This window comes from Pogona vitticeps, chromosome 1 (assembly GCF_051106095.1).
Source record: "Pogona vitticeps strain Pit_001003342236 chromosome 1, PviZW2.1, whole genome shotgun sequence".
NCBI classification, from domain to species: domain Eukaryota; kingdom Metazoa; phylum Chordata; class Lepidosauria; order Squamata; family Agamidae; genus Pogona; species Pogona vitticeps.
Genome location: NC_135783.1, coordinates 337800587 through 337816160, shown reverse-complemented (window position 1 = coordinate 337816160; position 15574 = coordinate 337800587). Strand labels below are relative to the sequence as shown.

General features: G+C 44.6%; 1 protein-coding gene and 1 long non-coding RNA gene across 3 annotated transcripts in view; one reads left to right on the top strand and one right to left on the bottom strand.

Annotated features, from left to right (window-relative positions):
• The window catches only part of EVL (Enah/Vasp-like), a 180594-nt gene extending 167732 nt beyond the window's left edge, over positions 1-12862 (bottom strand). For both annotated transcript variants that reach the window (XM_072986656.2, XM_078383775.1), the window contains exon 1: positions 12441-12862. In XM_072986656.2, coding sequence (XP_072842757.2) covers positions 12441-12445 — 5 coding nt within the window. In that variant the 5' untranslated portion in view covers positions 12446-12862. The remainder of the gene's footprint in view (positions 1-12440) is intronic.
• The window catches only part of LOC140703251 (uncharacterized), a 38107-nt gene that overhangs the window by 9434 nt on the left and 13099 nt on the right, over positions 1-15574 (top strand). The window lies entirely within an intron of this gene.

The window sequence follows — 15574 nt, the reverse complement described above, 5'->3', positions numbered from 1 at the left end:
TTAACCCCGCGGACTGGCTGGGGAAGGCGGGGCACCCCCTGCACTAGTGCACATGCACAAAAGGGCAGTGCAGCGCTCTCGCAGGTCTTCAGGTGCATGTGCAAAGGATGGCACAGCACTCATGCACTCGCACACAGGCCCAAACAGGATGTGCGAGGGGGAGTGCATGCAGGGGTGGTGGGGAGGTCTCTGCAGCCTGGTCCGGCTCAGGCTACGGACCAGCACCGGGCCGCGGACCAAGGACTGGGGACCTCTGTCTTAAAGCAAAAGAGAGGCAGCAGCATCAAAGAAGACAATGTTCTTCATCACACCCAATACTTGGATCCATTCTGCTCACAGTTTGTTTGTTTATTATATTTATATCCTGCCCATCTAGTCGTGCACATGCAGAAGTAGGCTTTGACAAAGTAGGCATGGCACTGCTTGCATTAATGCAACTGAAACACACTTCTCACTTGAGATGCACAGGTTTCAACAGCATGGTTTTGGTTTTATACAGATTTTTTTTCAATAAATAAATATTCTAATAAATAAATAATAAATAAATAAATAAACACCCAGAATCCCATGTGTTCAACACTGAAGGTATCAAAGTGGTTTACTTGCCCTCTCTAAATTCAGCCTCTAGATCGGGTGTGTGTGTGTGTCAAGACTTTTTAAGGCTATGGAACTGGTGTGTGTGTGTGTGTGTGTGTGTGTGTGTGTGTGTGTGTGTGTGTGTGTGTGTGTGTGTGTGTGTGTGTGTGTGTGTGTGTGTGTGTGTGTGTGTGTGTGTGTGTGTGTGTGTGTGTGTGTGTGTGAGAGAGAGAGAGAGAGAGAGAGAGAGAGAGAGAGAGAGAGAGAGAGAGAGAGAGAGAGAGAGAGAGAGAGAGAGAGAGAGAGAGAGAGAATCAACTGTTTGGGGGGGCATAAGAGTTAAGAGTTAATTTTGAACTACACAGGGGACCAGTATCTCTAACCCCAGAGTTATTGAAGGGAAAAATGTACATGATTTTGTTACATAAACTGCATCATTATGGAAGGCTGAGCAGCTTGTAGACCAAGGAGGCACGGAAGGGAAGATTAATTCTCTCTCCCTGACAGTCTTGACACACAAGAAGCCTCTCCAAACCTCTCCTTTGCACTTGAAGGATTGATGTACTTGAAAATAAACTTCCCTTTCACTGCAAGAAGCAAAGAAAAAGTGATACATCTCCTCCCCAGCCTTATTTACATGAACTTTAATTGCATGTACATAATTAATATCAGTTTGGTACTATGATGGTGCCAGTTTGCAAGGAAAAAATGATTCTTTGCCCCTTTAAAATAACAAACACTTCCTTACACCAGCCTCTAAATAGCGACATTCTTTCATAATATGAGATGTTGCAGATGAAGTAAGACTGTAACTTGTATTCTGACATTTACCGCTCAGATGGTAAAAGTGGACTAAATATCGTTGGGCTTAAGAAAACTGCTGTGTTTTTTTTCCCCTGGATTACAGTTCCTCAGCCAGCACAATCAATAGTGTGGTGAACCCATTGCCCAGTAAAGTTCTATTTTACAAACTTTGCAGTATTATAGCTCTCAGGTCCAAACTGTCAAGGATTTTTGGTACAAGTGCTGCATCACCATGTGTGACTCCAGTGGTGGAGCACAAACAGAAGGTCCCAAATTCAAACTGGCATCAACAACAGAAAGAAAGATATGTCAATAAAGATTTATCTCTCTTCTTAGAGAGAGACAGAGTGTGACTGCCAGTCCGAGTAGACAACACACAGCAAAATAACTTGGTACCCTTCTGAAATACTGCCTGGATCAACTAACATAACTTTTGCATACGCCACAGGCCTAAAATGTATTATAATAATTTTGATTAAGTCTCCCTGAAAGTAATGGGATGTTTGCTGCCACTAACTTTCACATTGATGTCAAAGGGACTTGTTCATTTTCATGCTCAGCTGTGCATAAAACTAACAAAAGACTGCACAGCATTTTTAGCAAAATGACAGCCAACATTTATAAACCTCATTTAACAAGTCAAATTAGGATTGCAATCCTGCTCATGATGTACCACAGGAATGAGGAAAAAGGAGAAACATTAAACTGTGACATTAAGGTTGTTTTCAAAATATCATATGGGGGAAAAGCAGTATGTACATTCGAGAACTGGTGCTCTACCCAGGAGCAGAACTGGTTAATTGATTAGATGTAATATTTAACTACTTGTCATAAAGGAGTTAAAGAGGAACACTATCTGATTCATTCAATTTGTATCCCACTCCCATTACTGCTGAGGCACTATTCTGGGCTGTTACAACACATACAATAGAGAACAAAAATAAAGATAGAAACATTAACAGCAACAACAATAACCCTAAAAACAGATGGCACAGACTAATCATATAAAACCAGAGTGGACAGAGGAAAGGGGGGGGGGGGAGGTGGTAAACTAGAGTCAGCATTAGAGATGAGGGCACAGGTGGACATAACAAGGGTACATCTCCCTGAGGCCAGACTGTCCACTCACCTTCCACTGTTGCTGCGGGCTCCGCGCTCCCTTCTTATTGGTCCAGAGCTCGCAGTCTGCAAGAATGCTCGCGATAGGGAGCGTGGAGGCCACAGCAACAGTGGAAAGTGAATGGACAGCCCAGCTCCAGGAGACTGCACCTTGTTATGTCCACCTGTGTGTGGGTATCCGTATACAAATATGAATATCCCCATCTCTAGTCAACAGACCTGAGCAGGGGTGGGTGGGTGGAGAAAATTGTCTCCCCTGAAGGGTTCAGAGTTCTAATAGGCTTTTTCTTCACATCAAGAGCAATCTAAAACCATTTATTATGTATTTGCCGCAATAAACATTGTTTGCTTGTGCATAATGCAAATGTTACACAGATCCTTACATATATTATTAGCTATATGCAGCATCTGATAGTAGAGAGGAAGGCTACTTTGTGGGGCAGCTCTTTGTAGATGGCAGGACTTTTGCTAGAGTTCTAAATATGCTGGCCATTATCTTCTCAGATATTGGCCTGAATATAGATTTTTTGTAGCTAAAGAACAGCAGAGGATAAAGAAATAATAGGGTTGATTTGATACAAGGCACATGAGGTTCTGTAACTAAGCTTCCAGGCCAAGCAGAAACAGAAAGAACAGCAACCTGTTGGGATTTAATCTGATCCGGCCAGTGCTGCTTATGAAATCATGCCAACATTGCAGGAGATGCCTGCAGCAAAAACACAAATGCCATGTTTAAGGATACCATTGCTTGGGTCTTGAACCAACAGCCCTTTCTGTTCAATGTACTTCCCAATCTAAGCTTTGCCCCTTAGGAATGCATGAAAAGCAGGGCCAACATTAACAAGAAGCAAACAAAAGTCACAACATAAATTATTTCCACTAAAAATCCAACAAGTTCGGCATCACAAAGATTAAAAACTGACATTCAGACATTCATAATGTCAACACTTTTTGAGCTTGCCTACACTTCAGTTCCCCTCAACTCCAATTTGCAGGATGTTAATTCACATGCCTCCACTATCTGTGTTATCTGACTGTGTACTCAGATACAGTACTTGTTGCCAAATTATAAGTGAACTGTGTGTATACACAGCAGGGAGCCAACGCCATGCCAAGAAGTTTCTTCCCAAGCTCTACTGGCACCTCCATTACCAACACAAACCCTCTGGTTGTTTACCAGCCTCACTGATTACTTCTTCCACGATTGTGCTCAGGACATACTTGATCGTGCATGACATTTTCTTTTCATACTGTTACTCAAAGTTTCACAAAAAGACAACAGCAAAAAAGCACACACAAAACCCTTATCAGGGAAGATTTCATTCATTGATTTCATTTCTTTCACACCAGAAACACAATGGAAGACAGTGTGTGCCTGATGCGTTATCACTTTGTAATAACAGATACAATGGAGTTCAGTAACAAATGATAGACAGAACAATCAGGTAAACAGGTAGTCACCTGAACACATTTCTTCTCCAAATAAAGCTACACCCAGCCTTTGTTGTGACCTTATGTGTCCTGTAGGCCTATTTCCAAACCCACTTTCTAGTGACCGATTCAGTGCCTGGCAAAAGCAAATGCTGTCTTTTCCCCTGAAGCACACTAGGTAAGGAGGAAGGGAAGGGAATGAGAGGAGATACTGCAGAGAGAGCCTGCTTTCTGGCTCTCCGGCCCTGTCTTCCTTTGTCTTTAGCTGGCATGTGGCCCTCAGTATATCAGTCCTGATGGAATGCACCATTTAACAGAAAAAAAAAATTACACACCCCTGATCACAATGATCTGCCCGTAACTTTCAGGGTTATGGCCCTAAGAGAGGTCTGCTATCTAGCTAAACAGAATGAAGATGGGCTGAAAGAACATGAGGGCATAGTGACCAACATATTCAGTGGGCAACCTTTGCTATCCATTATCTTCAAATCAACTCCATTCCCTGAAGGGGATAAACACACCGAGAAGAGAATGTGGTGGGAAAATATGAAGGGATACATAAGATGAGATCCAGCAAGACCCATGCCTATAAGTATATGTATTAGGCTGATACTTACTACAAGTTTTGAGAGGTCCTTAACCATGAGTGGGTTCAACTTCTCCATTCTCCTGACCTCTCCATCTGGCCCCAATTGCACCATGATACATAGAAGCTCTTTCTCATAGAGTCATAGAATAATGGAGTTGGAAGGAGCTTATAAGGCCATCAAGTCTAACTCCTTGCTCAATGCAGGAATCAAAATCAAAGTATATTTGCCAGACAATTGCCTAATTTTCTCTTGAATGCCTTCCAGTGTTGGAGCACTCACCACCTCTTTAGGGAATTGGTTCCATTGTCATACTGCGCTAACAGTTAGGATCTTTCTTCCAATATTCAACTGAAACCTAATTTCCTGTAACTTGTAGCTTGAGCCCATTATTACGTGTCCTGCACTCTGGGATCAGAGAACAGAATCTATCTATCCTATGAATAATAATCGTTCAAGGATTTGAGGGGCTATCATATTGCCCCTCAGTCTTCTTTTCTCAAAGCTAAACATACCCAGTTCTTTCAGTTTTTCCTCATATGGCTTGGTTTCCAGTCCCCTAATCATCCTTGTTGCTCTCCTTTTTGTCAGCATCCCTCTTAAAGTGTGGTGTCCAGAACTGGACACAATACTCAAGATGAAGTGTAACCGAATCGAGGAAAACTAGTACTTCAAAGGATTTAGAAACTATACAGTGGTGCCTCAACTTACGAACATCCCTACTTACGACCATTTTAAGTTATGACCAGCTCCAGCTGCAAAATTTTGCTTCTGCTTGCAACCAGAGCTTTCACTTACAAACATAAAAAGGCAGGGGGAAAAGGCAGGAAATTCAAATTTCTAACTGTAGGTGGCGATGAGGCTGCTTCTTTGTAGCTCTTTCGCCCCAGCAGTTAGAGTATGCACATCGGAGGAGACTTTGGACTGCCTCCTTTTGCTTCTAAGTGAGCGTGTGTGTGCATGTTTGCAGCAAGGCTTTGGGCTACTTGGTAAGGTAAGGTGCTGTTTTCTGCTTTTTAAAAACTGTTCTGGGTGTTTTTGCAGCGTGGTTTTTAGCTGGGAGGGTTATGTTTCTGTGCTGTGATGGATCTTGGGGGGTTTGTTTGGTGTTTTTTACCCCATTTCCAATGGATCTTGGGGTTTTTTTGTTGCTTTTTGGAGTGTTTTTCCCCATTTCTGATGGGTCTTGGGGCGTTTGTTGGTTGGGTTTTTCCTCCATTTCTGATGGATCTTGGGGGAGTTGGTTGCTTTTTGGTTTTTTCCCCCCATTTCCAATGGGTTTTGGGGTTTGTTTTGTTTTGTTTGACTTTTGGAGTGTTTTTTCCCATTTCTGATGGGTCTTGGGGGGCTTGTTTGTTGGTTGGTTCCCCCCCCATTTCCGATGGGTCCTGCATGCTTCCCTTGCTTTTTCCTTTGTTTTGTTTGCATTTTCAACATGCCCCCTTTGTTCTCTGTGCATTTCCGATCTACTTGTTTTCTGGGTCTTACATGCTTGATTGCTCCCCCCCCCCCCCTTGGCCAGAAGGGATTAATCGCGTTTCCAATGAGTCTTGCAGTAAATTTTTTGGTGATTTTTTTCTTTGACTGGAACGGATGAATTGCCTTTCAATGCATTCCTATGGGAAATGGTGCTTCAACTTACGACCATTTTGAGTTACATACACCTTCTGGAACGGATTATGGTCGTAAGTTGAGGCACCACTGTACTTCTGTTTAATGCAACCGGAAATCGCATTTGCCTTTTTCTGCAGCCACACTAAAATGCTGACTCATATTCAACTTGTGGTCTACAACAGCGGTCCCCAAGCTTTTTGGGACCATGGACTGGCTGAGCCTCTAAGGTGGGGCACCCCCCGCACTTGCGCAGGTGCGCTCTCTCAGGTGCATGCGTGAAGCGGTGGGGGAGCACGCGCGTGTGCCAGCACCAGTGTGAGCACTCCCCCATCCCTTCAGGCATAGGCCCGCATGAAGGGATGAGGGAGTGCTCACGCCGGTGCTGGAACACACGTGCATGCACAAAAGCAGCTGTGTGGAGGAAAGTGTGCGCGGGGGGGAAGGAAGTCTGTCTCCGCGGCCTGGTACAGCTCAGGCCACAGACAGGCATCAGGTCACAGATTGGTGGTTGACGACCTCTGGTCTACAACAATTCCAACATCCTTGTCACTTGTGTTATTACTCAGCCAAGTATCCCCGATCTTGTAACTGTGCTTCTTCCCACCCCTTAGGTGTAAAATTTTGCACTTATCCCTGTGAAATCTCATTCTTTTGTTTTCAGCCTAGTGCTCAAGCCTATCTCGATCATTTTGAATTTTGTTTCTATTTAAAAAGTATTAGCTCTTCCAATCAATTTTGTGTCACCTGCAAATTTGATAAGTGTTCACTGCACTGCCTCATCCAAGTCATTAATAAAAAGGTTGAAGATCCCTGGGGCCAGGACTGAGTCTTGTGGAATCCCATTTGCTGCCTTCTCCCAATCTGAGAAGGAGCCATTGATAAGCTCTCTCTGAGTAAAATTCTGTAACCAACTGTGTATCCACCTGACATTTGTGCTATCTAGCTGAGTTAGCTTGCTAATCAGAATATCACTGGACACTTTGTCAAAGGCTTTTCTGAAGTAAAGATAAAAGTTTTAAAATTGCTTGAAGAGTGACTACTCTATGATCTGCTCCTGAATTTTCCCTGAGACTGGTGCCAGGCTGACTGGTCCATTGTTCCCAGGTTCATTCTTCTTGCCATTTTTGAAGATAGGGACGTTAACTCTCCTCTAATTATCCAACACTTCATCCAATTCCCTTGATTTCAAGAAAATAATGGACAGTGGTTTGATGATCTCATCAGCCAATTCTTTCAATATTGCAGTTCATCCAGGATGGAGATCTGAATTCATTGAAAACAATGGTAATCCTTGACTATTGGTTATTGATCTCAAGGTGCAATCCTGTCCCTTCCACTTGTACTTCACATTTGCTTGGAGGGTCATAGATTGCCTTTTGAGAAAGACCAATCTAAAGTAGGAATTGAGCACTTTTACCTTTTCTTCGTCGTCTCTTATCATTTTTCTATCAACACCAAGTAGCTGAGCCATTATGTGTCTTTTGCTATGGATGTACCTGAATAATGTTTTTTGTTGCTCTTAGTGTTTCTTGCTAACCTCAGCTCATTCTCAGATTTTGCATTCCTAATGACCCCCCTGCAATTCTTTGCTACTTGTCTGTACTCTTCCTTTGTAGCCCAGCCTTCCTTCCACTTCCTATGTGTGTCCTTTTTTATTTTCAGCTCACCTCTGAGCTTTCTGTGAAATCACATCAGTCTTCTTTGCTGTCTTCCACTTTTCTTCAGAATTCACCTTACTGCTGCTTCTGTATTGGTTAGAATTGAATCATAGATAGATAGATAGATATCGACATCGACAGATAGATATAGATAGATAGATAGATAGATAGATAGATAGATAGATAGATAGATAGATAGATAGATAGATAGATAGATAGATAGATAGATAGATAGATAGATAGATAGATAGATAGATAGATAGATAGATAGATAAGACAGACAGACAGACAGACAGACAGACAGACAGACAGACAGACAGACAGACAGACAGACAGACAGACAGTGACTCCACCTCTCTTTCTATTCTTTGAACAATTTATATCCTTCACTTGCTGTATTCCAGTCATGGGAGTCATTTCACTAAGTTTTGGTTATCTCTATGAAGTCATATTTACCCTCCTCAACTAATATTTCCAGTTCTTCTTGTTTGTTTCTCACACCCCTGGCGTTTGTATATCGACACAGAAGATTGTGTGATTTGCGGCCTGATTTCCTTCTTACATGATTGGGCCCCATTAGAGCTGCTCAATTTGTTCCTTTTGTTCATCTGTCTATCTGAGCTTGACTTTCCCTCTTCCTTTCAATCCATTTTAAAGACCTCTTTAAGCATTTGTCCCAGTCTTTTTGAGGGACAAAGACTTGTGACCCACCATCTGCTAGGAGTCTACCTTCCAGGAAGTCTAGCCCAAGGTTCCAAAATCCAAATCCCTCATGTCAGCATCATTTTTGTATACAGTCATCATTATCTTTTCCCTTTTTATTTCTTGTCTGAGTACTTGTATGACAAGAAGACTATCCATGTTCCAAAGTTCTTGGTTTCCTTCACAGAGCTTTAAAGTCTGATGTGATTTCTTTGTAGTTCCTATTGGCTGTGTCATTTGTTCCCATGTGGATGAGAAGAAAGGGATACACCTCTGTGGGCTTTATGAGCAATGCCAATCCTCCTTTCACATCCCTAATCCAGCCTCCAGGAAGACAACATACCTGATGGGTCACAGATCTTCACAGTATATTTCGGTTTCAATCCCACACAGTAGGGAGCCTCCTACTACAACTACTCTTCTCTTCTTTTTGGAGGATGTGGGATCACTGACTCTACTTGACTGAGCTTCAGCCTCTCTCATGTCCTCCATGGGGTTTCCTGTATGTCTTCTTCTTCTGCTTGCTTTTTGCCAGAGTCTTCAAGAATCTGAAAGCAGTTTTGTAGTTTCCTGTGCAGGAGGAGTGTCACCTCATTCGTTTGCTCCTACCTGTGATTCTTTTCCATGCTGCCTCTCCCACTATGTTTGTTCACTCCTCAGCATTGTCCGCCACTTTGTCTTGCTGTTTTCCCACCTGCCGTGCTTTCCTTCGCTGCTGCTACTCAAGAGTTCTGACTATGTATTCCTCAGTCTTAAGTGTGGCCACTCACTACTTCAGTTCTCTCTTTTTTTTTCTTCCAAGTATTTCTTCCCTCCATAATCCCTTTTTTACTTTCTCACGTTTGTCCTTTCCTTTGTTGTGTCTGCCTTGAAGGATGCTGGGAAAGTCCACTAATATATAACTATATCCAGAAACCAAGACTTTTTTAAGGGACCACCCCTTGGCGTCCTACACCAAACTTCCCATAAAATTCCTGTTAACTCTCCCCATTCCCACACACCCCTGGACTCTGTCTCAGTTTTATTCCTCTACTGTGCTCTGTTAGGGGTCAGCAAACTGATAGTACTCACAGCTGCTACTTATAGCTCTCAGCAGTTATTAGGACATGGGCCTTCCTCTTAAGCTGAGCACATGGTGCTTCTGAAAAGGGAATTCCTAGGGATTACTCCAGGTCAGGGTTTGTTAATCTAAATAACTCACTTCTCTGCCTTTTGCCCTCTTGATCTCCCCTTTTCTTTTGTGTCTTCCTCCAGGAAACCCTTTCTTTACTACCCCTCCCCTGTCAAACTCCTGTTAGCTCTCCTTGTTTGCTTGATCTGGTCCCTCACTCCCTGGGGTCTGTCTCAGTTTTATTGCTATGCTCTGTGGAGAGCCAGCAAACAGAAAACCTTCTCCTTCTCCTTGCCTTTGTCACTGCTTACGTTTTTTTGAAAAGATATGAAACAGAGACTATCAAGGAGAAACAGTAAGATCCAGAAGCTATTCTGGGAAGGGGGAGTGAGATTAATAGTCAGCAGTGAGCCCCACGTTGGTTGGCAGGGGCTTGGCAGTTGCCCAAGAATGCCAACCTACTGATGCTGGTCCTGCAAAACACAAAAGATGGGGAGTTGGAACAGTAAAGGGAATCCACTATATATATGAAGCTCCAGCTGACACACACATTTTTATATAATAAAGGGAATCTGCTTTTCTCTGCAAAAACAAGAACTGAACACAAATAAAATAAATGCAGATGGACACTAGAAAATTAAGCACAGATACAGAGATGAAGGAAGGAATTTTTGAACATACACATACCATTTATGCATGGCAGTAGTGATGGAGGAAATGTACACACCCACATTCATGGCAACAGACGGGAGTTACGTTGCTTCCTCTCTCTGTTGCCATGCACATACTTTGTGTGTGTGTCTCCACATGATGCACTCCCCAATCATCATCTGGCATGTACAGGCCTATTATTCCCCTTCTTTTCTCCCTGAATGGGAAGACTTAGCTGATACACACACTCTCTCTCAGCCAAAGGACTGAAACACCTCTAGGATCCAAACAACACTAAATGTAATGGGAGTAAGGTGCTATAATATATTTGTCCTTTCACCATACATACATATGACATAGGAACACTACCAACAAAAGCCACTTTTGACATTACTTTTTCCAGCACAGAAAGGTAAACACTGTGTTACATTTGAATGTGCAAATATATAGCACAGATGGGGGCTGAGGCAGAAATAATGTATGGAAGGTACAATTATTTGTCACAATGTAGAAGTGTTAGACATGCACTCACACACTGAGACCCAGGTTTATATAAAGAATAAGGATCATTCATGTCAAAAAGCACACTACCCAGCAGAATGCAGGAAGAATCTGAAAAGGACAATAATATTTCATTGTCCTTCCTGCCCCCATTGCGCTGCCTTCATCTCTGCAACAGGCACAAAAGCTGCCCTCAAAATCTCTTTCCCTTCAAATCACTCTCCATAACACCAAGTTATGTCCACTTACACTGTGTACAGCAGGTGGGTTTTCATTGTATACATGCCCCAAATTCATTTGAAGGTGAAACATACATTTCTGACCCAATTCCCGGATCTACACTATGTTTACTAAGAAAATTAGTGCATTCTTGAGACCTACAGCAGGGAAGCTAAAAAGGTACAGACTAATGTTCACTACTGAGGGATAAGGCACTCTGTGTATGGTCAGAGATTCCCTCATGCTTCTTATGCCATTTCAGTTTTAAAACTTGTCAACTGCTCAAGAAAAAAAACTACAGGTATTTCATTTGTATGCCTTTAATCACATGCTAAATGTACATAATCAGCAAGCATGAAGCTTTTCACAGCAAGATCGCCTACCACAGCCTGCTCTGTCATATGTGAGGTGATCATATGTAAGGTGAACAGGCAAATTATTTGAAGTGCCATAAAAAGGCAACAGGTTTTTGCCATTTAATGTGTTACTATCATATTCTTACTGGGTGTGAAGAAGAGGTGTGCTTGTGAGATCTTCCACTTCAGGTGGCAACAACAACAACAACAACAACAACAACAACAACAACAACAACAACAACATCTTTGTTGGATCCTTTGAGAAGTACACACCTCAATGATGGGTGGAGAGCATATTTCCTTAAGTCACTTCTGCTACAGGCTAATGTCTGACATGGGAAGACCAGCTGAGAAGACCAGCTGTTTTAGTTCATCTTGTGGATACAAACAAAATGTTTTTTCACCTTGGGGCACCTAAGCATAGGCCTCATGGGCCCTCTGCGCAGCAGAGCAAGGAGGTGCAAAAATTCTGGATGTCATGACTGGTCAGCAAATAGTTAAGCCATTCAATATTGCTGAAGTCCCTACTTCCAAAGGAGGAGGGAAGGAACTGCTAGTTTTTTTGTCTCCTACATAAAAAAAAAAACAATCAGGCAGCAAAAACTCTGATCTCCAAAGCTGGGGATCCAGGCCTTGCTAGAAGAGCCCAGAAAGGGCTTTAAAAAAGAAAAAGCAACTCTATTCATCTTTTGACTAAAAGCAGCTGCAAGGGTTCAACCTAAGGATAAGCCTTCTCCCAGCTCTGGAAGTAAAAAAACTGCTCTCCGACCCGAGAGGAGGAGGCAAAGAGAGCGCGAGGGGTCCACCGCAAACCTGCCTTAAGGCAACGCACGCCCAGGTGCGCCCCTCAACCAGCCCGTCTGAGCGCCCGCACCTGCCCACCTGCAGGTGAGGCGCCCGGCTTTCGCGCCCTCCTCCTCCTCCTCTCGGCGCCCGGCGCTTCGCTGCCTCCAACTCCACCTGGCAGGAAGGGCAACGACGCGCCGCCCGCCAGCCTTGCGCGTAGCAGGAGGAGGCGGCGGCGGCGGCGGCGAGGAGAACCGGGCACCGGGCCGCCGCCGTCACAGCAGCGGGAGCAGCAGCAGCAGCAGCAGCAGCTCGGCTGACTCACCTCATTTTCCCCGCAGTCGAGCTCTGCGCAGCCGCTTCTGGCCGGCGCGTCCTTTCCAATGCGCAGCGGGAAGCTTCGCCGGGCCCGGGATGCGGCGGCGTTCCTGGGGCTGCCAAGCCTCCGCCGCCGCCGCCGCCGGCTCCTGGGGATGTCAGATGCTCAATGGAGGAGCACCCGTGAGGAAGAGGAGGAGGAGGAAGAGAGAGCCCGGCGAGAGCCGCATCGAGCGCTCAGTCCCGCTGCCTGGCGGGGCTCCGGCTGGCCGCCGGCAATGGCATCATCATCATCATCTTCTTCTTTTTCCCGTCTGGCCAAGGGCGCTAACTGGGCAGCTGCTCCTCGGCGCCTGCCAGCCGGTCCAGGGGCCCGGCCATCTTCCCCCCACTCACTCACCCACCCTCACCGCCTTTCCTGGGATATGTGGCGGGCGAGGGTGGGCGTGGGACGGGCTGGAGCGGAGTGGAGCGGGGGGGGAAGAGAGAGGGGGAGGGAGAGAGAGAGACGAGGAGGAGGAGGAGGAGGAAGAGGAAGCCGCGCACAAAGCCCGTGGGGCTCTCTTGCCCGCCGCCGCCGCTGCTGACAGACACTTCCGCCAGCCTGTCTGCCGCCGCCTTCTCTCCCCCCTCTCCCCCCCACCCTCCGCTTCCTCAGGCTCTCGCAGGCAGGCACGGCGGCGGACCTGGCAGAGCCCCTCAAAGCACGCGCAGGCAGGGGCGAGGAGGAGACACGCGCGCGCACGCACGGGGAGGCTCGTGCAGGCGGCGGCCCCGACGCGCCGGAGCGCGCGCCCGCGCCTGCGCGTGCCTTCAAGCACTTTCCGTCTCTTAACTATCCCTTGGTTCTCTCTCAATCAATCTCTCTCGCGCGCTTTTCCCCCCACCCTCCCTTTCTGTTTCCTTGGGGCGCGGGAGAGCGGGTTGGATTTAAAAAAAAAAAAAAACAAAGTCGGGGTTGGGTTGGGTGTTACCTCCACTTGCTGGCTTGACCGTGAACGCAGAAAAAAGTCGTTGGAAAGCCCATGAGAAGGATATAGCGAGGACGAAAGGTGTGAGGGTGGTATAAGCTTTGGAGGGAATGGGTCTAGAGTGCGATGATCTCTCAGTTCCCCCTATGGAGCTGGACTGGATGGGAAATATCATCTGCCAACTAAGAAGAAATGTATTCCAGGCCATCGGGAGAAAGCCAGATTGTTTTCCCATATTAGGTTGATACCTATGTGGGGAAACCTTATATATATATATAAAACCTATATAACCTAAATATATATACAGTATATATATTTAAAAGCACAACATTGTGTGCACGTAGCTTTATTTATTTACTTTTTGGATTTATACTGGAAATGTACTATAGTGTCATTTTACAAATGGCCATTTTTCCTTAATGAAGGATCTGGAGTAGCTTTTTAAAAGGCCACTCTTGGAAACATCAAATTTTCACTCTGATGTTCAATAATTGTAATTATTTTTAATTGAGATTGATCCTTTTGAATACAGTACTATCCTCCTCCTAGCTATTCCTGCCCAGGCTACCTCCACCTCTGAGTGCCTGGGGAACATTGAAACCATTTTTTAACCATTAAGAAGGCTTCCGTTTCTTGCATGAGGCAGAAGATTGCAGATATGAGGCAAATTTACATACCGTTCAAAGCAATGTAAGAAATTGACATATAATCATCACCATATAACCATCAACAGCCTTGGCTCTCCAGCATTTTAGACAGAGCCATTTTCCAGACCTACATGGAAATACCAGAGACGGAACATGAGAATTTTTGCATGCAATGTTCATGCTGCTCTGAACTGAACATAGGGACAAGCCCCTGCTACAGGCCTACTGGCAGGGAAAGCTTCTTGGGCATTGCAAAGAAAACAATTATTTCAAAGATCCAAAGTACCTCCATCACTGTAAAAAAAGAATGGGCCAAAATCTCAATCCCAAAGTTTGGGATTGCCAGGCCTTGTGAAGTTTCATCAGTAAGACATTTTACATTAATTTAATTGTGTGCCATAAAGCTGATTCTGAATTGTACTGACCCTTACAGGGTTTTCCAGATGGTTCTCTCCCCTTTTGATGGCACTCAAGGCTGCACAGGGAGCAGGTGATCGTAGTTGACCCCTCTCCTGGGAAGCATGGCAGGGGTTCAAGCTCTCACCCCTGGCACCACAACCTGGTGCTACAACCTGTTAGAAGCCTGTGAAAGACCAATGTCTATGTTTCTTGGCTTCAGTTGGGCCATGCAAATGTGACACACCTACCCTCTTTATTAGATTGATTCCAAGCATTAGCTGGTCACTCTTTGGGGGCCCTAGAAGAAACCTTTACATAGCAGAGTACAGTATATATATTAGCCTTACATCACTCTTTAATTTATTCATCCAGGTAGAACAGAAAAAGGACCAATTAAGGGTGAACTTGTGCCTTTCTCCCAACACAATCTGCTCCAACCTTACTCCCTCTGAGCACACCACATCTTGTCTCCTTTTGGAAGCTCAGCAGGGGCAGATCTGACAAGTGTTTCAATGGGGCACCACCAGCAATCTGTAGGTAAGGTTACCAAAATAATTTGTCCTGAAAGCTGTAGGCTGTGATTTGGAACTTATGAAGAAGGCAGCGTAAGTTCCAAATCACAGATCTGGTGTAATTAAACTCTGGAGGTAGATAGAGAAACTTAGCGAGCCTTGGATGGGGGTTACAACTTGTCATTAAAAGGATTGTGCTCCCTCTGAATAAGTAAATGTACAGCTTGGAGTTGCTTTTGTAAACATTGTCTGATGGACTATGGACCAACTGGATCACATGGCAGCTGCAACAAGAGTGCCTTTACATAGATTCACCTGCTCTAGGGGAAGTGGATTTGGAAACAGTAATCTATGCCTTAATTACATCCCAATTAGATTACCATTGCACACTCTATATGGAATTACCATTGAAAAATTTATTTTATTTATTCCATTTATACTCCGCCTATCTGGTCATTACGACCACTCTAGGCGGCTTACAACACAAAATACAAGATACGAGAACAATATATAGATAAAAAGGAATTTTTACACAATTAAAGAATTCTATAAGATGTCCGAGCAGCCTTCAGTCGACCCCCGCATTCCGAGCTCCGGCTCCATTGGGTTCCT